The following is a 23,530-nucleotide window of genomic DNA, read 5'->3' on the forward strand; positions in this document are numbered from 1 at the left end:
AAAAACTACCTCGGACATCTCTCGTAAACTTTCCTCCACTCACTTTAAATGGATGTCCTCTGATTTTTATCAGTGACTTGGATGAGGATGTGGAAGGGTGGGTTAGTAAGTTTGCTGATGAAAGGAAGGTTGGTGGTGTTGTGGATAGTGTAGAAGGTTGCTGTAGATAACAAGACATTGATAGGATGCAGACCTGGGCTGAGAAATGGCAAATGGAATTCAACCCGGAAAAGTGTGAAGTGATACACTTTGGAAGATCGAATTTGAAGGCAGAAAACAAGGTTAATGGCAGGACTCTTAGCAGTGTGGAGGAACAGAGGGATCTTGGGGTCCACGCTCATAGATCCCTCAAAGTTGCTGCGTAGGTCGATAGGGTCGTTAAGGTGTATGGTGTGTTGGGCTTCATTAGTTGGGGTATTGAGTTCATGAGTCACGAGGTAATGTTGCAGCTCTATAGAACTCTGGTTAGACCATACTTGTTCAGTTCTGGTCACCCCATTCCAGGAAGGATGTGGAAGCTTTAGAGAGGGTGCAGAGGAGATATACCAGGATGCTGCCTGGATTGGAGAGCATGTCTTATGAGAATAGGTTGAGCGAGCTAGTGCTTTTCTCTTTGGAGAGAAGGAGGATGAGCAGTGACTTGATAGAGCTACAGAGATCTACAAGATGAGGCATAGATTGAGTGGACAGTCAGAGCCATTTTCATCCTGGGGAAAAAGCCTAACACGAGGGAGCATAATTTTAAGGTGATTGGAGGAAGGTATAAGGGGGATGTCAGAGATAAGGTTTTTTTTAAAGAGTGGTGGGTGTGTGGAATGCACTACCTATAGAGGTTGTGGGCGCAGATACATTAAGAGACCCTTAGATAGCCACGTGAATGATAGAGAAATGAGAGGGAAGGGTTAGATAGATCTTAGAGCAGGATATAATGTCGGCACAACATTATGGGCCGAAGGGCCTGTACTGTGCTGCAGTGTTCAGTGTTCTGTGTTCTATGTTCTAACACTGAAATCTTTTTTTGCATTGTTTCCCATCATGGGTTTAGAACACTAATACAACTAACTGGAAAGAAATTTGATTTAAGGTAAAAATTTCATTATTACCTGTCATTGTCCAATGCTTTTGCCTAAAAATAGGGTCTTCTCATAATGGAAATAATTAGCTTCAGCCTAAAAATACAGAGCAAGGACTGCCAAAGGTGTGGGTGAGATTTGCTGTCCGTTTCTGTTTCTCTTTAATATCGTCAGTGATTGTGAGGTAAAGTTGTAGCTTCCCTATGTTGTTATTATAGAAAGAGTGCAGAAAAATTTACCAGAATGTTGCCTGGACTTTGGGGGGCCTGAGTTACAAGGAGAGGTTGTGTAGACTAGGACTTTATTCCCTGGAACGTAGGAGATTTCGGGTGACCTGACAGTGTATATAAGATCATGAGGGGCATAGACAGGGTGAAAGTGCATTGTCTTTTTCCCAGGGAGGGGCTGCTAAAAACAAGAGGGCATAGGTTTAAGATCAGAGGCAAGAGGTTTGAAAGAGACATCAGGGGTGGCAGCTTCACGCAAGGGGTGGTGCGTGTTTGGAATGAGCTGCCAGAAATAGTGGCTGATCCAAGCACATTACCAACATTTGAAAGCATCTAGGACATGGATAGGAGAGGCTTCAAGGTCTATGGGCAGATGGGACTAGCTCGCCAGGCAACACGGTCGGCGTGGATGAGTTGAGCAGAAGGGCCTGTTTCTATGACTCTATGTGACCCTAACCAGTGGAAAGCTTATTTTCTATTCTCCTCGCCTGCACTTGTCCTGCATGTTATATTTGACATATCTTTGCCTTGTTCTCATCCCCACTGTCAGTTCACACTATGTCATAGGATCATGAAATTAGTTGGCCATTCAGCCTATACTGCCTGTGCTAACCTTTTGAAAGACCCATCCAATTAGTCCCACTCACTTTGCTCTTTCCCCATAGCTCTGAAATGTTTCCCTGAGTTTTGTAAATTATTTTTCCTCAGTCCCTATCTGATTCCCTTTTGCAGGCACCAAGTGACTCAGTTTCCATCAGCCTACAAGCAATGAGTTCGAGTCATAGAGTAATATAGCACAGAACCAGGCCTTCGGCCAACTCATCCATGCCAACCAAGGTACCTACCTAAACTAGTCCCGTTTGCCTGCATTAGACCTACATCCCTCTAAACCTTTCCTATCTGTGTACTTATCTAAATATCTTAAGCGTTTTCATTGTACCTACCCCAACCACCTTCTCTAGCCGCTCCTTCCATATACACACCACCCCCTGCATGAAGAAATTGCCCCTCAGGTCCCTTTTAAATTTTTTCCCCTTTCACCTTAAACCTATGCCCTCTGGATTTTGATGTCCTCTCCCTGGGGAAAAGGGACTGTGTGCATTCAGCTTATCTATGCCCCTCATGATTTTATACACCTCTATGAATTCTCAATCATAAATGTTCTCTGAGGGGAGAGAGAGACATTTTTCCCTCCATCCCGTTTGCATACTGCCATTATTCTCACTCATCTTTGCACCAGTATCCAGTAAAGGATACAGCTTCACCCAATTTGTGTCTTTTAAACCCATCCTGGGCGTGTATCCTTTATCCTTCTATCAGAGCTCTTCTCAAATTATCTCTGGCCCAAGGAGAAGAGTTCAGCTTCTCCTGTCTAACCTGACAGCTGAAATTCCCCAGCCATGAAACTATTGTAGTAAATATTATCGGTGAGCTCCCTGGAACCTTCAAGTCTTTTCTGAAGGAAAGCAAACACACATGATTGCATTCAAGTGTACAACAACAGATTGACTACAACTGCATCCAATTCTTTTATTTATTTGTTGCCAGGCCATGGAAGTTCATCGTCCTTCCAAACTTGTCAAAGTCAGTTTAAAAAGTCCGAACCTTTGTTGGGTCTAGAATCAAATGGACTGGCTAAAGACAACAGGTCAACCTCCCTGGTTAAATTGGTTTGACTTGTATTCAAAGGCCTGAAGTAATAATTCGGGTACATGAGTTCAAATCCCACCACAGCACTGAGGGAATTTGAATTTAAGTAAGTGACTAATCTTGAGTTAGAAAACTAGTGTTAGTAACAACAAATATTATACTGCCAGACAGTTGTTTAAGAATCTAAGTGGTTTACTAATATCCTTCAGGAAAGGCAAACCTAGTCCAGCCGATATGTGACTCCCGACCCATCAAAGTGTCGAACTTTTTAACTGTCCTTCGGTACCTTGAGAGCGTCAAATGCTGGCCTTGTCAGCAGCTTGCGTGTCCTGTCAACAAATAAATTAAAGAATTGGAAGCAATACTCCAATTGTAACATAACTGGTGTTGTACGCCTGACTGGGACTTTGTAAGAAGCCCTGCTTCCCATTCTGTGTCAAGGTTTACAGTACACAGGTGGCTACTCAGTAATCCTCATTTCATTCCTGAGCACGAAAGCTGGTGATAATAAAATGATAATGTCAAGGTTGTGCTGCAGATTCCAGCGTGAAGTCAGCATTCAGGCTAATAATTGATCACCTCCCAGCTGTGAAGCGATGAAGAAGTCCCATCTTTTTCCTTCCGTCTCTCTCCGGCTAATTTTACAAAGCTGTCAAAAGCCGCAGCAAAAAATTACTGGTTATCACTGCTTTATCGAGCCAGAATGACAAGGCTACATTAGAACTGGAATGGTGTCTGACTGGTACCAGGGCTGTAAATTGAATTCACTGACACTTGGAGACAATTACTATGTAAATTGTTGCTCAGACTCATCGCATTGGTATTTTCTAAAGCTGCAGTTGTCACTTGCCTTTTGACAAGTGGGTATTGTATTCCCAGCAAAAGAGGCACAGAGAAAGGTCTCAACGGAGGGTCCACTTAACAGGGTTCCTAGCGACAGAAGAAAATCAGACATTTCAAAAGATAAGAGCATCTGTTTTCCCTTAATAGTGCAACATTTTACTGTGCAAATTCTAATTTGTGATTTGGGCAGCTTTTTTTTGCATATCCCCGCACAAACGCCTTGGAATATGTTGGCTGTGCTTTTGCTGTGTGCCTTATCTAATAACAGCTCCCTCTTCAGACCCGAAGGGTGTTCTATTATCTCTTATTCCTCCTCTTGGACAGATGCAATTGCTTTTCAAGCTCATGTAGTGGTGCGATGTTTAATCCAAACAAATTTTCTGCAAGGTAAGATTTCAGAAGCCATTTGCAGAAGGCTGTTAAATTTGACGGTTACTGGAGCAAAGGCTATTCTTTTTTAATTAGTCATTTGCTCACATGATGTGGACAATGATGACAATGCCTGCATTTGCTGCCCTCTCTAATCTTCCCTGAACTAAGGAGGTTAGTGTGTCTGGAGCCAGACTGGTAAGGATAAAGCATGGTGGCACAGCTGGTAATGCTGCTGCCTCTCAATGCCAAAGAGCTAGGTTCAATCCTGACCTCGAGCGCTGCCTGCTGTGTGAAGTTTGCATGTTCTCCATGTGACTGTGCGGATTTCCTCTTGGTGTTCCAGTTCCCTCCCACATACCAAAGCCGTATGGCTTGGTAGGTAGTTCGCCACCGTGTGAAGCTGAGTGACAAAATGTCGGTAAAATAAGGTTGGACTGATGTAGGATTAGTGTAAATGGTTCAATGGTTGGCATGGACTCAATGGGCCCATTTCTGTGCTGTATGACTCTGATAGCAGATTTTCTTGGCTTTAGGCCATTAGTGAGCCAATTGGGTTTTTAACAACGCACAGAACACTGAAGGAACTCCGCAGGTCAGGCAGCATCTATGAAGGGAAATGGACAGTTGACGTTTCGGATCAAAACCCCTCATCTGGGCTCTGGGTTTTTACAGTAATCCAGTAGCTTCACGTTTAACATTACTGAGATCAGATTTTCGTTTTGCTTAATTTTATTTAATTCCACTTCTGTGCATTGTTATAATGAATTGCATGAATGATATGCAAGACAAGTTGTTTTTTTACTGTACCTTAGTACATGTGCCAATAATAAACCAATTTACAAATTTAAATTTCTCCAGTGCCATGGTGGGATGTGAACTTGTGTCTCTGGATCAATGGTCCAGAACTTTGGTAACTTAACCACTGTGTTGCCATGGGGACATCTATAAGGAGTCATTGTGGGCTTTTGTTTCCTTGACTACAGGAGATTAAGGAATGAATTAATTTAAAATGATTACAAGGGTTGATAAGGCAGGTAAGGAGAAATTATTTCCACCAATGGGTGGATCAATGCGATGTAAGCTCAAAATAAGATATATTTATTAGTCACATGTACATCGAAACACAGTGAAAAGCATCTTTGCATAGTGTGTTCTGGGGGCAGCCCACAAGTGTTGCCACACTTCCAGCATCAACATAGCATGCCCACAACTTCCTAACCTGTACATCTTTGGGATGTGGGAGGAAACCGGAGCTCCCGGAGGAAACCCACGCAGACATGGGGAGAACGTACAAACCCCTTACAGACAGTGGCAGGAATTGAACTTGTGTTGCTGGCACCGTAATAGTGTTACGCTAACCGCTAGAGCTCGGTTACTGAGGAGAAGATGACACGGACACAAAGGGTAGCGAAAACTTAGAATGCATATTTCTTAACAAGGTTGAGAATTTGTAGAAAATGTCACTTCCTTCCATCTAGTCCATCTTCACAGTGCCTTGCTTCAGGAAGGCTAATGGTATCATTAAGGACGCCTGTCACCCTGACCATTCCCTTTTCTCTCTCCTTTCTGGGAGAAGATACAGGAGCTTGAAAGACCGGATGGCCAGTCTCAAGAACAGCTTCTTCCCCACTGCTATTGGACTCCTGAACCAATCACCTCTTTCACATTCCCTTCCTGGTGGTGCTGCCACATTCTCGAACCCTTAATTCAACCTCTTCTGTTATTGTCACTTCAGCATTTCTTCTCACATTACTTCAGATTGCACTACTAGCTTTGCACCATTCTGTTGTTTTGCACTCATCACTGTATTTTCTGTTGCATGTAATATTAGTGTACTGTCTTTAATCTGTGAGCTTCACCTGAGTAAGGTATTTCATTGCACCATGGTGTTCATGACGACAAACTAATCTAATCTAAATGTGATTACAAAAAGAACAAAGGAAAAGTCTGTAGATATTGTAAATCTGAAATGAAAACAAAAGCTGTTGGAAATGTTCAGCAGGCCAGACAGCATCTGTGGTGAGAGAACAGAGTTAACATTTCAGCTAGAGGCACTGGTACATATATCAGAATTAGAGGGTCGGTATCGCAAAGGACTTGTCGGACCAGAGGTAAAGTGGAGTAAGGCTGTGATTTAGGTCAGAAAGTAGTGTTAAAATGAAAGGTAAGAGAATGATGGATAAAAGCTGGCTGTTTGCTTTTAAAATAGAGGCAAGAAGCTATTAACAAGATAAGAGATCTTTATCATTTTTGTTCAGATAACAGTTCTATATTTGGACTTCTTATCAATTTCCTTCTGTTTGGTTTCTGGTGGACTTGGTTATTCTTAATACCAAACGCACATAATTACTTTGTAGCAAAGAGGGAAAAATCATCTTTCAAGTCTCACTATCTCGAGTGGACAACAAAATCATTTCTTGCCAAGACTGAGGTGTTATGTAAAGGCCTCTTATCTTGTTAATAGATTAAAAGCCTGAAGCTGCTTATTCCTGAACTTTAAAAGCAAACTTGACCTGTCTTTAACCATCGTTTCTTTGCCAACCATTTTTTTTTGAGATCTGAATTCGTATTCCTACAACCGGAAATGTATTTTTCTGAACCATTTCCTAGTGTCGTTCTGCTGCCATTGCTTGTTTAACCTCTCTACTACAAAGTAATTACATATATAGGTTAAACTGTTTTCAACATTAATCAGTCCCTAATTATTGAAACAAATCAAAAATATTGTCATATACAAATATCAATGTCTTATTTATATCTATTTTATTCAGAAGTTTACCTTTTTGGAAGTAGGATAAGTTAACACATTTTCAAGTTATCCTTTATTATCCAAATGCCTTGCCCACTTATACCCACCCTGTTGCTGGGATAAAGTTTCCCAAACTGAGTTGATGGCTGTGATGTGACATTTTGCTCAAGGGTGTTGTTAGTCCTTCTAAAGGAGTGCTCCACTTTATATATAAAAAAAATTCTATTTGAAATGGCTTGCCCCTGATGGCTCTTCATCCAATAATATGATTAGTGGCCTGTCAACACTTCAACACAAATGTGACAATGTCAGTCTCAGTCTATCATTTGCACAGTGGCAGTGATGTCACGATGCACTGCACAAACTATTAGGATGTGGTGACACAAGTTGATCTGGATTTGCCATTTGATCTGTTTCCAACTGCAGACAATGCACTTGTTTCTAGCTGTCAGTGCCTTGTGTTCCCCTGGGGATACCATGGGGGAGAAAGAGGGGGAGCAAGAAGTCATCAAAATGGTGTAATTCATTTGTTTTTTTCCAGGATATGGACATCGCTGGCAGAACCAACACTCATCCCTTATTGGTAGGGACATAAGAGTGGTGCAGCTAATAGAATTGCTGTCTGAAAGACATGCAGGTTGGTAGATTAATTGGCCAGTATAAATTGCCCCTAGTGTGCAGGTGAGTGGGAGAATCTGGAAGCTGTTGAATGGGGAATGTGGGGAGCGTACAATGGTTTTGGTGTAGGATTAGTGTAAGTGTGTGCCTGATGGTTAGCACAGACCCGGTGGGCTGAATGGCCTGTTTCTGTGCTCTATGACTCTGATTTTAATTGACCCTGAACAGAGTCATCTGCAGTCTCTTGCGTGTCCATTTTACTACCCCACTGGGAATTTTCTTCAAGGCATGCTGACTTTGAAGAACTTCTCCTCTCTTTGATGGGAGTTCTGTGAGACCCTCTCTGTTTTCTCATTGTTGTTTCTACAGCTCTTCAACAACATTCTCATGAAGACTTGGTACTACAGCCATGTGGTTTCACCTATCACCTACCAGCTTCCATCTCATCCTTCTCTCTCAACTTTATATCCTCTAAACGCCTCCTATCCATGTACTTATCCAAATGTCTTTTAAATATTGTAGTTGTAGTATCTGCCTCAACCACTTTCTCTGGCAGCTCATTCCATATACCCACCACCTTCCGTGTGAAGAAATTGCCCCTCGGGTCCCTTTTTAAATCTTTCACCTCTCACCTTAAACCTTTACCCTCTACTTCTTGATTCCCCAACCCTGGGGAAAAAGACTAAGTGCATTCACCCTCTCTATGCCCCACATGACTTCATACACTTCTGTAAGATCACTTCTTAGTCTTGTACACTGCAAGGATACCTGTCCAACCTCTCACTATAATGCAGGCCCTCGAGTCCTGGCGACATCCTTGTACATCTTTTCTGCACTCTTTCCAGTTTAATAACATCTTCCCTATAGCAGGGTGACCAAAACAACAATACTCCAAGTGCAACCTCATCAACATCCTATACAACTGCACTGTGACCTCCCAACTTTTATACTCAGTGCCCTGACTGATGAAGGACAGTGTTCCAAAAGCTGTCTTCACCATCCTGTCTACCTGCGCCACCACTTTCAGGGAACCATGTGTATTCCAAGGTTGTTCTGTTCTACAACACTCCAGGGCCCTACTGTTCACTGTGAAAGTCCTACCTTGAAATGACTTTCCAAAATGCAACACCTTGAAGTAAGGAGCAGGGTGGATGTTGGGGAACCAGTAGATGTAGTATATTTACATTTCCAAATGGCATTTGAATCATCAAGGCATAGAAGGTGACAGACCAACTACTGGTAAATTGGATTGGTGTATATGGGAACTTGATGGTCAGCATGGACAGGGTGGGCCGAAGGGCCAGGTTCCATACTATTTATAACACTTAAGTTTGATAACATGTTTGTACAAGTCTTTTAATTCATATAAGGTGTCATGTAAGTATAAGTTGTGTAGCTAGAGCCTACAGCTGCAGACACTTCATGCAGATGACTGAACTGTGTTCCACTGATATGTAGTTCGTGAACATAGAACAGTACAGCATAATACAGGCCCTTCAGCCCATAATGTTGTGCCGACCTTTAAACCTCACCTAAGACTATCTAACCCCTTCCTCCCACAGATCTTCCTATTTTAAATTCGTCCATATGCTTATCTAGTAATCTCTTGAATTTGACCAATGTACCTGCCTCCACCACCACCCCAGGCAGCGCATTCCATACCCCAACCACTCTCTGGGTAAAAACCTTCCTCTGATATCTCCTTTGAACTTCCCACCCATTACTTTAAAGCCATGCCCTCTTGTATTGAGTATTGTTGCCCTGGGAAAGAGTTGCTGGCTGTACACTCTATTCCTCTTAATATTTTATACACCTCTATCATGTCTCCTCTCATCCTCCTCTCCAAACAGTAAAGCCCTAGCTCCCTTAGTCTCTCCTCATAACGCATACTCTAAACCAGGCAGCATCCTGGTAAATCTCCTCTGCACCCTTTCCAACGCTTCCACATCCTTCCTATAATGAGGCGACCAGAACTGGACACAGTACTCTAAGTGAGTAAATGTTGCGAAGAGTGTTCCAAGCATTGATTGTCCTCCCCATACTTATTCCCATTTCTAATTGAGCTCAACACCATCTGATTGCAGGCATTCTGTTTTGAGTTATCATTGTTCAAATAACATGTATTTACTGCTAACTGCTTTCTTCTGCTTTTTGAAGTAAATATCAAGGGGGAAAACATTCCAGGAAACCTGTCCTGTCTCTTGATCAACTAGAACTAATCTGTTCAGTAACATCTTGAGCAGTGTTAGGATTGTGGCACCTCTTTGGAATTGTGCTGAGACCAATCTTGGCAAAATGAGGCCTCAATATTCATCACGACCCACCAATCTATCATTTTGGTCATGGCCCTGTCACTTAAATATTCAGAAGCTCCCAAGGCCCAGGGCATCAGCTGCAGTGAATTGAGCCTGTGTTTCCAGATAATTAGTTCAGACCTCCAGTAATGTAACCACTACATCACCTCGCCTCATTACTGAATCTGGTCACAGAATGTGGAGGTCAGGCATTGTGCGACCCATTTTTTTTTTTACTTCAAGCTTTCCCCACCACCTCTAACGCCGCCCTGGGATTGACCGAGTCTTCTCAAACCCGAAGCTTGTGTCGCCCCAGTGGGCTTACACTTTAACATCTGCACAAATCAGTGCACAGACAAAGCAAGAACTTGCATTTCCTTTGCACTTGTCACCAAGCTAAAGATGTCTCAGAGCACCTTACAAGGCTGTGAAGTATTTCTTGAAGGGTAGTCCCTGCTGCAATGTCAAAAATGCAACATTCAATTAGTGCACAGCCAGCACATGCAAACATCATTGAGTGACAATGTTTGAGGTATTAGTATTGGCCAGGATATCAGGGATAACCCTTGCTTTAAAATTAAGAGGAGGAGATGTTTCTTCTCCCGGAGAGTGGTGAACCGCTGGAAATTGGTAAATTGGTTTATCGTCACGTGTACTGAGGTGCAGTGAAAAACTTTGTTTTGCTTGGCATCCATACGGATCATTTCATTGCAACAGTGCGTTGAGGTAGTACAAGGGAAAACAATCAAACAATACAGAGTAAATTGTTATGGATACAGAGAAAGTGCAGGCAGACAGTAAAATGCAAGGCCACAGGAAGGTGGATTGTGAGGTCAAGAGTCCATCTTATCGTACTAGGGGACCGTTCAATAGTCTTATCACAGGGATCAAAGCTGTCCTTGAGCCTGGTGGTACGTGCTTTCAGGCTTTTGTACCTTCTGTACGATGGGAGGGAGAAGAAGAGAGAATGTCTGGGGTGGGTGGGGTCTTTGATCATGTTGGTGGTTTTACTAAGGCAGTGAGAAGTGTAGACAGAGTACATGGAGAGGAGGCTGGTTTCCATGATGCGCTGAGCTGTGTCCACAATTCTCTGCAGTTTTTTTGCAGTCTTGGGCAGAGCAGTGGCCATACCAAACCGTGATGCATCTGGATAGGATGATTTCTATGGTGTATCGATAAAAATTGGGAATTTGTTACCACAGGAAGCAGCTGAAGGCAAATGATTAACTATATTCAAGCAGGAGTTAGACATGGTTCTTGGGATTAGAGGGATAAGAGGTGTGGGGAGGAAGATGGAGTGTAGTATTGAATTTGAATGATCAGCCATAATGATCTTGAATGGAGGAGCAGTCCTGGCCAACCTGCCTACTCCTGCTCCTGTGTTCTATATTTCTTAATATATTCCAATAGTGGTGTGAGAGGCAGAATGACCTTGGCTGTGTCCATTGGCAACGTGTTTAATATTGCAGAGCTCCCTCATCACAGCACTGGGACCTAAATCCACAATATTTTGTCCAAGTGGGCCACATGTGCACCCAGCAGGCAATAACATTAACAACAACTTGTGTTTGTCTGGTGCCAAGAACCTAGCAATGCATCTCAAAATGCTTAACAAGAAGGTTAATGGAGCATTGGCCTTTATTACAAGAGGTGTAAAGTATAAAATGAGGGAAGTTTTGATGCAGCTTTGCCAGACAATGCTAAGACTGCGCCTAGAATTCTGCATATGGTTTTGGTCACTGTATTTAAGGGAAGATGTATCTGCATTGGAAGTAGTACAGAGAAGATTCACTAGTTTGATTCCTGGGATGTATGAAGAAAGGATGAGCCTATGCCCATTAGAGTTTATAAGAATGAGAAATGATCTTGCATGAAACCATGGATGATTCTGAGGGGTATTAGCAGGAAGGATGCTGAGAGGGTGTTTTCCTAGTGGAGGAACCTTGAACCAGGGTGCATGATGTTGCCCATTTAGTATGGAGGTGAGAAGCAATTTCTTCTCTTGAATGTGCAGGAATATTTGGAATTGTCTACTTCAGTCGGCTGTGGGGGCGGAGGCGTCGGATACATTTGAGGTGAAGACTAACAGATATTTGACCTAAAAGGGGTCCACAGGATATGAATGGAGGGGGGTCATGGTGCAGGATTGGGTGAGCTATGATATTATTGAATAGCGGAGTGCGCTCAAGAGGACCATTGGCCTATGTCCATGTGAGGAGTGGATGTGGTTACTGAGAGAGGAGTCTACAACTGGAAATGACTGAGATGGGGTCAGGTAGGGCTACTGAGATAGGGAGGGGTGCAAGGTCGAAGGAAGTTTCTGAGATAAGTAGGGTTGCAGAGATGGAGAAGGTTGCAGAGATGAGGGCTGTAGAGTTGTAAGTATAAAGGTAGGAAGGATGGAAGGCTGGAGGATGTTACTGAGCTAGGGAATGATATAGGGACTAGAAAGGGTGACTGACATGGAGGGATAAAGGGGCTAGGAAAGATTACTGAGATAGGAAGGGATGTAGGGGATGTTAGGAGTAGGGAAGGTTGAGCCTGGAAGAGGTTACTAAGATAGAGAAGATATGGGGCTGGAGGAGGTGACTGAGATAAAATTTACACTGCAGCTCTGATTATCATGCTGAAGGAGGTTACTGTGATGGGAAGGAGCTCAGGGGTTGACAGATTACATAGATAGCAAAGGGTTTAGGGGCTGGAGATGTTACTCAGATTGGGAGGGGTAAGGGCTGAAGAGGGTAATAGGTGTGAGGTTACATAAGCTTTTATGAGGTAAGAAGAGGTTGTTGAGGTTGTAGTAAGGTACTGAGATGAGGAAGGTTGCAGGGCTAGAAGATGTAATTGAGAGGGAGGGAGGTAGAATTAATGTAGGTTACTGATACAGGGGAGGTGGTTACTGAGATGGGAACTGGTGCAGGGCTGGTCGAGGTTACTGGGTGGAGTGTAGGACGAGGAATTTACTGGAGATGGAGAAGTCTAGTTGAGGGAGGTTACAGAGATAGGGAGGAGGGAGAAAACCGGAAGGATTTGAAAGCCCTACAAGAATTCTCGAACAGATATAGAGGCGTCAGGACCCAGTGTGTGTCGTCAAGCTGCTGGGTGACGAAGACAGACTGCATTAAGACAAGGGCAGCAGAATTTAGACTAAGCATAAATGTTAGAAGGACAGTAGAAAGAAGCTCCAGAATGATGATTATACGGGTCACAGAACTGTGTGCAACCAGTAATTTGCTGTGTCCACAATGCTGTGCTTTCACAAGTCATCTGTAGCCAAGCACGTAAGCCACCACGTGAGAGGGTACTTGACTGGAACATTTAGTATCCTAAAGGTGAGAGAGGCTACAGATGCTGGAATCTAGAACAAAAGCAAAGCACTGGAGGAACTCAGCAGGTCAAGTACCATCTATGGAGACAAAAGCTATGTCTATGTTTTGAGTCGAGGTCCTGCATCAGGACTGGGGCGGGTAGCAGGAAAGATTGCCAGTATGCAGCAATAAGTACCAGGGTGGGATAGAGGTTGGTAGGTGATGAATGGAGCCATCCCTGAGCAAGAACCAGCTCACAAAATGGTGACTGCAAGAACAGTCTCACAATGGCAGGCTCCATTCCTTCCACCACGTACCAAGAACAAAGACATTTGGTTTGTCTACTTCCACTGTCCAGTTTTGCAGATTTTAATTTCTTTATTGGCCATTAGTGTGTTACCTGAAATTGGAAAATTCAACATTAATGACATTAAGTTGTAAGCCACCCACGTAGAATATGAAATGTTGTTCTTCCGGTTTGTTTGGTCTCTCGGTAGCAATGGAGAAGGCTGAGGACAGAGGTTAGTGTGAGAGTAGGAAGGAGAGTCAAAGTGAAATGCGTTAGGAAACTCGAGGTGGCTGTTGTGGACAGAGTGCAGGTGCTCTGCAAAATGGTCACCTCATCTACACTTGGTCTTGCAGATGTAGAGGAGGCCACACGCTGGGCATCTGAATGCAGGTGAACCTTCCTCACCTGGTGAAGGACTGTTCAGGCCTCTGGACGGTGGTGAGTGAGGAGGTGAAGGGACAGGTATTACACTTCCTTTGGCGGCAGAGGAAAGTGCAGCGGGGTGGGGAGGGATGAGCAAAGCAGGGAGCCCCAAGGAGAACAGTCTCTGTGGAAAGCAAAGTTGTGGGGGTGGGTGAATCGGTGGATTGCTTTGTTGACATCCTAAGTAGCTTGTGAGTGAATCGGTAAGCAAAAAATAAGGCAAGAGTCACTTTAGTTTAATGAATTAAAGAAGTTGATAAGAAGGCATATGGTGTGTTGGCCTTCATTAGTCAGGGTTGAGTTCAAGAGCTGCGAGGTAATGTTGCAGCTCTATAGAACTCTAGTTAGACCACACTTGGAGGATTGTGTTCAGTTCTGGTTGCCTCATTATAGGAAGGATGTGGAAGCTTTAGAGGGTGCAGGGGAGATTGCCAGGATTGGAGAGCATGTCTTATGAGGATAGGTTGAGTGAGCTAGGGCTTTTTTCTTTGGAGAGGAGGATGAGAGGTGACTTGATAGAGGTGTACAAAATGATAAGAGGACAGTCAGACTTTCCCAGGATGACAATGGCTAACACAAGGGGACCTAATTTTAAGGTGATTGCAGGAAGGTGTAAGGGGGATGTCAGAGTTAAGTTTTTTTTTAGTGGTGTGTGGAATGCACTACCTGCAGAGGTTGTGGGGGCAGATACATTAGGGACATTTGAGAGACTCTTAGATAGACACATGAATGACAGAAATGGGAGGCTATGTGGGAGGGAAGGGTGAGATAGATCTTGGAGCAGGATAAAATGTTGGCACAACATTGTGGGCTGAAGGGCCTGTACTGTTCTATGTAACTTCTGCCCCCACACTGAGATTTGGAACATGGCTCAACCTAAATGGTGAGGGATTGCACACCTGAGCTGCAGTGGGAACTGGGTGTCCAAGGGAGTGATTAGCAAAAAGCTAGAATTCCAGATGCAGCAAGGTATAAGCAAAGAGGGATAGGAAAATGCAACATCCTCATTGACTGTTGCAAACCTCTGGCCTATAGAGAACTAAAGCAATGAAAACAGGCTCTTCAGCCCACTGAGTCCACACTGACCATTAATTATCCATTTACACTAATCTTAGTTTAATCCCATTTTTTTATTCTCCCTTTGTTCTGATAAACTACCCCTCCCCCACCACAGCACCAGATTTTCCTACTTGCCTAAACACGAAGGGCAACTTACAGTGGGCGATTAACCTTCCAACATGATGTCTTTGAAAAACAAGATGCTGGAGGAACTCAGCAGGCCAGGCAGCATCCATGGAGAAAAGCAGGCAGTCAACGTTTTGGGTCAGTACCCTTCAGGACTGAAGATAGGAAAAGGGGAAGCCCAGTATATAGGAGGGAAAAGCAGAGCAGTGATAGGTGAACTAAAGAGGGGAGATGGGGTGGGCACAAGGTGGCGATGGGTAGATGCAGGTAAGAGCTACTGATAGGCAGGTGCAGGGGAGGAGGGGAGAGCAGATCCACTGGGGGGTGGGTCAAAGGTAAGGAGAGAAAGGGGGGATAAAGGTAGAAAAAAGAAGGGTCCTGACCTGAAATGTTGACTGCCTGCTTTTCTCCACAGATGCTGTCTGGCCTGCTGAGTTCCTCCAGCATCAGTGTTTTTCATCTATGGTCCTCAGTGATTTTATAAACATCTATAAAGTCAACCCTTAGCCTCCTCTGCTCCATGGAAAAAAAAAGTCCTAGCTTCTACCTATTACCCAAGCCCTTTAGTTCTGCTATTCCCACTCTAATTTTCCCTGTAACCTATCTCCCCAAATTCCCATTAAATGCTCCCATTGATCTGTTATCCACCTCCACCTCCACTAGTGGCAATTTACAGTGGGCAATTTATCTACCAACCTACATGTTCTGTGGCTATGGGGAGAAACCAGAGAACCCGGAGGACACATAGAGGTTCACAACGAGAATGTGCAATCCTCCACAAGGATTGAACCCGTCACTAGAGCTGTGAGCAGCATCTCCATGAGTTGTACCACTCTGCCACCCCAAGTTGTTCACATTTGTGCAAGGTCTCTGCATAGAACTTCTCAGTGCAGTTCACACTGGGATCTAGTAATAAGCATTAATATCTCCCTATTACTTACATTGAAATGACCTACCTTTGCCTTCAGGAGCAAGTACCCATTTAAAACTATACTGTTTCTTTCATGCACCTTAAAACAACCTTGGGCTCCAAACATAAATAAAACAGCACATCTGACATGACTATCTTCAGCCTTGGAGGATAGAGTTTTTGCAGAGTATAAGACATTACGGGTAAGTATTTAATTGGAAGAGAGCAAATTACGAAGGTATTAGGCAGGGAGTTGGGAGCGTAAATTGGGAACAGAAACAGCACTGCAGAAACGTAGAGATTGTTTAGGGACCACTTGTATGGGGTTCTACATAGGTTTGTCCCACTGAGACAAGGAAAGAATGGCAGGGTGAAGAAACCATGGTTAACAACAGAGGTAGTAGGTTTAGTCAAGAGGAAGAAGGAAGCTTAAGGTTTAGGAAGTAAAATCAGTCAGGGCTCTTGAGTTATAAGGTAGCCAAGAAAGAGCTTAAGAAGGGACTTAGTAGAGCTAAAAGGGGGCATGAGAAGGCCTTGGCAAGTAGGATTAAGGAAAACCATAAGGCATTCTGCACATATATGAGGAACAAGAGGATGACAAGGGTGAGGGTAGAACTGCTCAGGGATAAGGGGGAAGAAATTTGTCTGGAGGCAAAGGAGTTTGGGGAGGTCCTTAATGGAATACTTTGCTTCAGTGCTCACCGAGGAGAGGGACTTAGATGAAGGGAAGGTTAGCATGGAACAGGCAAATGTATTGGATCATGTAGAAGTTAAGAGGGCAATTGTTGGAACTACTAAAAAGCATTAGAATAGATAAGTCCCCAGAGTCAGATAGGATATAACCCTGGGTACTATGGGAAGTGAGGAAAGAGATTGCTGGAGTGTTAACAATGATCTTTGAGTCTTTTCCTGGCCACAGGATTGGTTTTGGAGGATGGCAAATGTTGTTCCATTGTTCAAGAAAGGCAAAAGGGATAATCCTGGGAATTATAAACTAGTTAGTCTTGTGTCAGTGGTGGGCAAGCTATTGGAGAGGATTCTTAGGGACAAGATTTATGAGCATTTGGAGATGCACAGTCTTATAAGGGATAGTCAACATGACTTTGTGAAGGGCAGGTCGTGCCTCACGAGCCTATTAGTGTTTCAAGGAAGTGACAAGACAGATTGAAGGTAGAGCAGTGGATGTGGTATATGGATTTTTAGCAAGGCATTTGACAAGGTTCCCCATGGTAGGTTCATCGAGATGGTCCTGAGGTATGGGATCCATGGAAAATTGACTGTGGATTCTGAATTGGCTTTCCCACAGAGAGCAGGGGGTGATTATTGAAGGGGAGTACTCGACCTGGAGATCGGTGACAAGTGATGTTCTGCAGGGATCTGTTCTGGGACCCCTGCTCTTAGTAATTTTTATAAATGACTTGGAAGCGTGTGTTGGTAATTTTGCAGATGACTTGAAGGTTGGTGTCGTAGATAGTGCAGAAGGCTGTCGTAGATTGCAACAGGATATTGACATGATGCAGAGCTGGGCAGAGGAGTGGTAGATGGAGTTCAATCCAGAGAAGTGTGAAGTGTTACATTTTGGAAGACCTAACTTGAAGGCAGAGTATATGGTTAATTCTTAGCAGTGTGGACGAACAAAGGGATCTTGGGTTTCTAGTACATAGATCCCTTAAAGTTTCTGCATAAGTTGATAGGGTGGTTAAAAAGGTGTATGGTGTGCCGGCCTTCATTAGTCGGGGGATTGAGTTCAAGAGCAGAAAGGTAATGATGCAGCTCTACAAGACCCTGGTCAGATTATGTTATATCTGGAATATTGTGTTCAGTTCTGGTTGCCACATTATAGGAAGGATGTGGAAGCTTTGGAGAGGGTGCAGAGGAGATTTACAAGAATGCTGCCTGGATTAGAGAGCATGTCTTATGAGGAAAGGCTGAGCAAGTTGGGGTTTTTCTCCTTGGAGAGATGGAGGATGAGAGGAGACTTGATAGAGGCATAGACAGTGGACAGCCAGCATCTTTTCCCTGGGGTGCCAATGGCCAATACTAGAGGTCACCCGTTTAAGGTGTGTGGAGGAAAGTTTAGGGGAGATGTCAGAGGTTGGTTTTTCTTTGAGTGGTGGGTGCCTGGAATGCACTGCTGGGGGGGAGTGGTAGGGGTAATTTAAGAGACTCTTAGGCACATGGATGAAAGAAAAATAGAGGGTTATGGGAGGTGGAGAGGGGGATAGATAGAATGTGGATAAAGTTTATATAGGTCGGCACGACATCGTGGGCCGAAGGGCCCATACTGTGCTGTACTGTTCGATGTTCTAGGTTGCTGAACTACCTAGCAAATCTTAAAGGATGTGCAAACTTCAAACTGAGATTTGATTTCACATTTGGTCTTGATATACATCGCTTATTCCGAATTTTCTCTCAGTAGAGTGTCGGGATTTGGACGAACAATTAGGATGGAAGTGGTTTGCAGAATGAATTTGGATCACTGATATTGCCTCCTGCGCTGATACTCCCTGTGGGAGCCAGTCTCCGTGCATGCCAAGATTTAAGGATAGAAAGTTGTTCACACCTTGTACTGAGCAGGCGATAAGTGACTTGGTTGAATGTTTCCAAAATCCAAATTTCAGCAGCAGAGTGAAAGGATATGCCTAAGCATGTTCTAAATTTAGTACAAGGGACAGAAAATTCTACCTCAACTGCAGGAACTCGATCTTTTCTGCTTAGCCATAATGGTTACATTACAGCACATAAAATCCAAAAACTTGATCAATATTCCAGTAAATTCAGATTCTGTTTTTAGTATTAATTTCTCTTCAGCAAAAATTAAAAATGGGAACAAGAACTAGTGCTGGTAAGAATGTCCAGAGAACTGTCAGATGGTTGTAAAATAAAAACAGAAAAAAGTGAAAATGCTCAACAGATCAGGCTGCATCTGTGGAAGGAGAAACAGTTAATTTTAACTGTTCGGAGCCAAGAGATTGCAGATGCTGAAATCTGGAGCAGGGGAAAATAAAAACAAACTACTGGAGGAACTCAGTGGATCAGGCACCATCTATGGAGGGAAATGGACAACTCAATGTTTTGGGTTGAGACCCTTCATCTGGACTGAGAGTAGAGGGGAGATAACCAGTTAACTCTTAAATGTTAACTGCTCGTCTTTCCACAGAAGTTTCCTGACTTGCTGAATGTTTCTGTCATTTTCTGTTTTATTTCTGATTTCCAGTATCTGCAGATTTTTTGATTACATTTTACAGGGGGGGCATTAAAAGCCCAGCTGATGTTCCTTAATGGAGGAGATGGTGGGGAGAGGTTTGTCTGGTCAATAGTAGTAAACATGTACTATTCCTCAGTAGTGCTCACCTCCACGTATTTGACACAAATGTTATGTGAAGAGTACAGCAGGCAGTCTAGACTGACTCGCTATTGCAATGAAGGTGAAATTCTCCCCTTGATTGATGAGGGTCTGTGTGATCAGTCTTCCAGCAAAGTGGTTCACCTTGTTTTTTTTCTGTGATTCATTCACAGAATAGAGTAATGCCAGCATTTATTGTCCATTCCCTTATTGTCCCTGAATGAGAAGGTGGATAGAACATGGAACAGTACAGCACAGGAACAGGCCCTTCAGTCCACGAGGTTGTGTCAAACTAATTAAGCTAGTAATTAAATGCCCAACTAAACTAATCCCCTCTGCCTACACAATGTCCATATTCTTCCATTCTTTGTACATTCATGTGTCCAACTGAGCTGCTTAAACGCTTCTATCGTATTTGTCTCCAGGCACCCATGACTGTTTTTAAAAAAACTTGCCCTGCACATCTCCTTTTGAACTTGCCCCCTGTCACCTTAAATGCATGCCCTCTGATATTAGACATTTTGACCCTGAGAATAAGATACTGGCTATCTACTCTATCGATGCCTCTCATAATCTTTAAACTTCTATCAGGTGTCCTTTCAGCCTCCGATGCTCCAGAGAAAACAACCCAAGTTTGTCCATCATCTCTTCCTAGTACATGCCCTCTAATCCAGGCAGTATCCTGGTAAACTACTTCTACACCCTCTCCAAAGCCTCCACATCCTTCCTGTAATGGGGCAACCAGAAGTGAATGCAATACTCCTGATGCAGCCTTACCAGAATTTTATAAAGCTGCAATGTAACTTCCTGACTTTTGAATTTAATACCTCGACTAATAAAGGCACACATGCCATACACCACCTTTACCACCCCATCAAGTGGTGCAGCCACTTTCAGAGAGCTATGGACTTGGACCCCTAGATCCCCCTCTGTATCAACAGTGTTAAGGGTCCTGCCATTAACTGTGTGCTGTCACTTTGCATTTGATCTCCCGAAGTGCAACACCTCATTTGGCTGGATTAAACTCCATCTGCCATTTCTCCACCCATATCTGCAACTGATCTAGATCCTGCTCTATCTTTTGCAATCTTCTACGCTATCCATAGCACCACTAATCTTTGTGGATAGGAGTCAACAATACTGGTGGGTGGGTCTGGAGTTACCTATGGGCCAGATTTCCTTTCAGGAAGGACATTAGTAAATCTGTTTTATTTTAATGAATTGCTTTGCCAGTCTTTTTGTTTGTTCCAAATTCATTTAATTAGTTGGATTTAAGTTTCCAGCTGCCATGGTGAGATTTGAACTCCTGTTTCTGCTTTATTTGTGCAGAGCTCTGGTAGTCTCTCAACTTAGCCACTACACTATCATATCCCAAAGGGTTTGGAATCCTAAGGGGGTATCCCTCCTCTTTTTAGCCTTACTGTTCAATTCTCAGCTCTTTTGGGTTTTCCCAGATGGGTGTGGTAGGGGGAGTGTGCCGGAGGATATGGGGAGGGAGCAGGTGGAGAAGGGAGTGTTCAGCCAGGAACCTGTGTCCATTGTAAATGTGGGGCAGACAGACATGATGAACCAGCACCCACAACTCCTGACCTATCAACCAACACAATGGCCTGCCTCTCTCACTCAAGAAAATCCAGCATGAACCCAACGATTCTTACCAATTTTTACAGATGCACCATAGAAAGCATCCTATCTGAATGCTTCACAGCTTGGTGTGGCAACTGCTCTGCCCAAGACCACAAGAAATCAGTTGTGAATGCAGCCCAGTCCATCACATGAACCAGCTCCATTGACTCTGTCTACAATTCCCACTGCCTCTGTAAAGCAGCCAACGTTATCAATGACCCCTCTCCCACCCCAGACCATTCTCTCTTCTCCCCTCTCCTGTTAGGCAAGAGATACAAAGCTTGAGAGCACATACCACCAGGCTCAAGGACAGCTATCCCACTGCTATCAGACTCTTGAATGGACCTCTCGTATGCTAAAGGTGAACTCTTGATCTCTCAATCTACCTCATCGTGGCCCTTGCACTTTATTTGTCTACCTGCACTGCACTTACTCTGTAACTGTAACACTATATTATGCATTCGGTTTTCTTTTTAAGTACTCAATGTAATTATGTATGGAATGATCTGCCCGATGGCACACAAACAAGGGGAATCCCTCCTCTTTAGCCTTGCTGTTCAATTCTCAGCTCTTTTGGGAAAGCTCTCAGCCTTTCACCGTATCTTGGTACACATGACAATAATAAACCGACATTGAATATTGAAGCTCAATCAGCTCTTTTTATTCCTTCCCAGCTGCAAGCAGAAATTGTATTTGGAGAAGTTACCGAATACCAGCATCATCATCCCATTCCACAACGAGGGGTGGTCATCGCTCCTGCGGACAGTGCACAGCGTGGTCAACCGCTCGCCAGACCAGCTGGTGGCGGAAATCATTCTGGTGGACGACTTCAGCGACAGGGGTGAGTGAGAGCATCGGCAGTGTGCGACGTTGTTCTGGCTTCCTGCAGGACTTGCTGTGATCCTCTTGTGTTATACTCTTGGCTTGCTAAACTTCCACTTGCGACGTCTGCTGTATATTCTGGTATGTTGCCACCAAGTGTACAATGAGATGGTAAAGTGTCGTCTGTTGTACGCCCCACATTGTAACATGTGGGAGTTCAACCCTGCTTCTGAAATCTACTGACTTCAAGAGAATCAAATTTTGGGGCAAAATTTTGAATGTATATTACTAGATCAAGTTTTTTTTTTGATGAATTTCTATTGTTTTCTAGGGAATTTATTCAAGTGATGGGTAATGCTACCTTGATGCAGTTTTCTGGTTAACTTCAACTGCAGTATAAATATTATACTTCCTGGGGATTTGTATCGACACAGTGAAGGGCACATTCAGGTCACATTAGTGAACCTTTGAGATGCAGCATTCAGCTTTACTGAAGAATGCCATAGTAACCAGTATCCCTGGCCATCACAGCTGTGGCTCCTGTATGGTTCTTCGTGCTATATCAAGGTTTATTTCTGTGTAATTTACTGTAATAATGGCCCAGAATTGCCAGAGTGGGGCTTCTTGGGGGAGGTTACTGGGTAATTCAACATCCTCCCCTCTACTTTCAAGTCAAAACATCAACTGTGCTGCAAATATTTTGAGTATGAGGTGATGCTGATGTAGAAGAAGCAGTTGTGACCATTCGGGACCTTGGGGAATAATGGCTCTGTCAGTGTTACTCCTTAGTACAACCAGACTGAAGGACTGGAAGCGTATCTGAGGAGCAATGAACATTCTATCAGAAAGGGATAGTCAAAAGGAGCTAAAGAACAGGTGAAAAGAGTGCTGGAAATAGCTGACACAGGTGGCATCTGTGGAGAGAAACAAAGTTAACATTGCAGATCGATGGCCTTCTCTCAGAGAAAGACAGTAAAACTAAAACTTTTTTCAAAAGTATTATTCATGCAGGCAGCGGGATTCTAAAAGGGAGGGAAATGGAGACACAGGCAATGAAGTCAACAATCTTGGATTAAGATAGAGATTCACAAAAGGTAATGATCCTTGGGGACATTTTGGAATTCAGTACAGGTGAGGAGGAAATGGGTGGGAGCTCTAGAGCAGTGACTTGTGATACCCTGTCTTGCTTCACACTATGAAAACAAAGGGAGTTGTCAGCATTGTACCTGTAATAATTACTGCTTTGGCAAAGTGACTTCTCCCACTTCTGGCTTCCGCGGGGAGTGGATTCTGGTTTCCGTTGGTTCACCATTCTCCACTTTACACCAGGACTCAAAGTGAACACCGCTTTCCTGCATTCATCTTGCTGAAGTTGGCCTTTGAGTTTGAATGACAACAGTGCTCATTTTATTTAAATAATATAGAGAAAAAGTATGGTGTAAGACAAGCTGAGACATAAGAACATGCATGCCATTGTTGATGGATGTTTTTTTAAGTGTTTTAACTGTTAATGTTATGATCATTTGGTAGTTTGATGCTTGGGCAATGATTTGCATGTGGACTTTGAGTCCTGTTATTACTAATTTGAAATGTGCCCATCTGCATGTTTAATTTTTCCTTCTAATACATTAAATTTGAGCTGGGATGTTCAGCAAGGACTATCAAGAGGCGAAGAAGTGCAGTTATCATTATCGGGTTTTCAGTATGCCACCATCATCCCTCAAATGTACGGTTGAAATCTGGAACTCTCCCTCCCAGCTCCAGAAGCTGGGAGGCACAAATAAAATTCTGTATT

General features: G+C 43.5%; 1 protein-coding gene across 2 annotated transcripts in view; it reads left to right on the forward strand.

Moving 5' to 3' along the window:
- Window positions 1-23,530, forward strand: part of galntl6 (polypeptide N-acetylgalactosaminyltransferase like 6) — a 1,051,879-nt gene that overhangs the window by 487,227 nt on the left and 541,122 nt on the right. For both annotated transcript variants that reach the window (XM_052019321.1, XM_052019322.1), the window contains exon 4: window positions 21,588-21,754. In XM_052019321.1, coding sequence (XP_051875281.1) covers window positions 21,588-21,754 — 167 coding nt within the window. The remainder of the gene's footprint in view (window positions 1-21,587; window positions 21,755-23,530) is intronic.

The sequence above is a fragment of the Pristis pectinata genome, chromosome 7 (assembly GCF_009764475.1).
Source record: "Pristis pectinata isolate sPriPec2 chromosome 7, sPriPec2.1.pri, whole genome shotgun sequence".
Lineage (NCBI taxonomy): Eukaryota > Metazoa > Chordata > Chondrichthyes > Rhinopristiformes > Pristidae > Pristis > Pristis pectinata.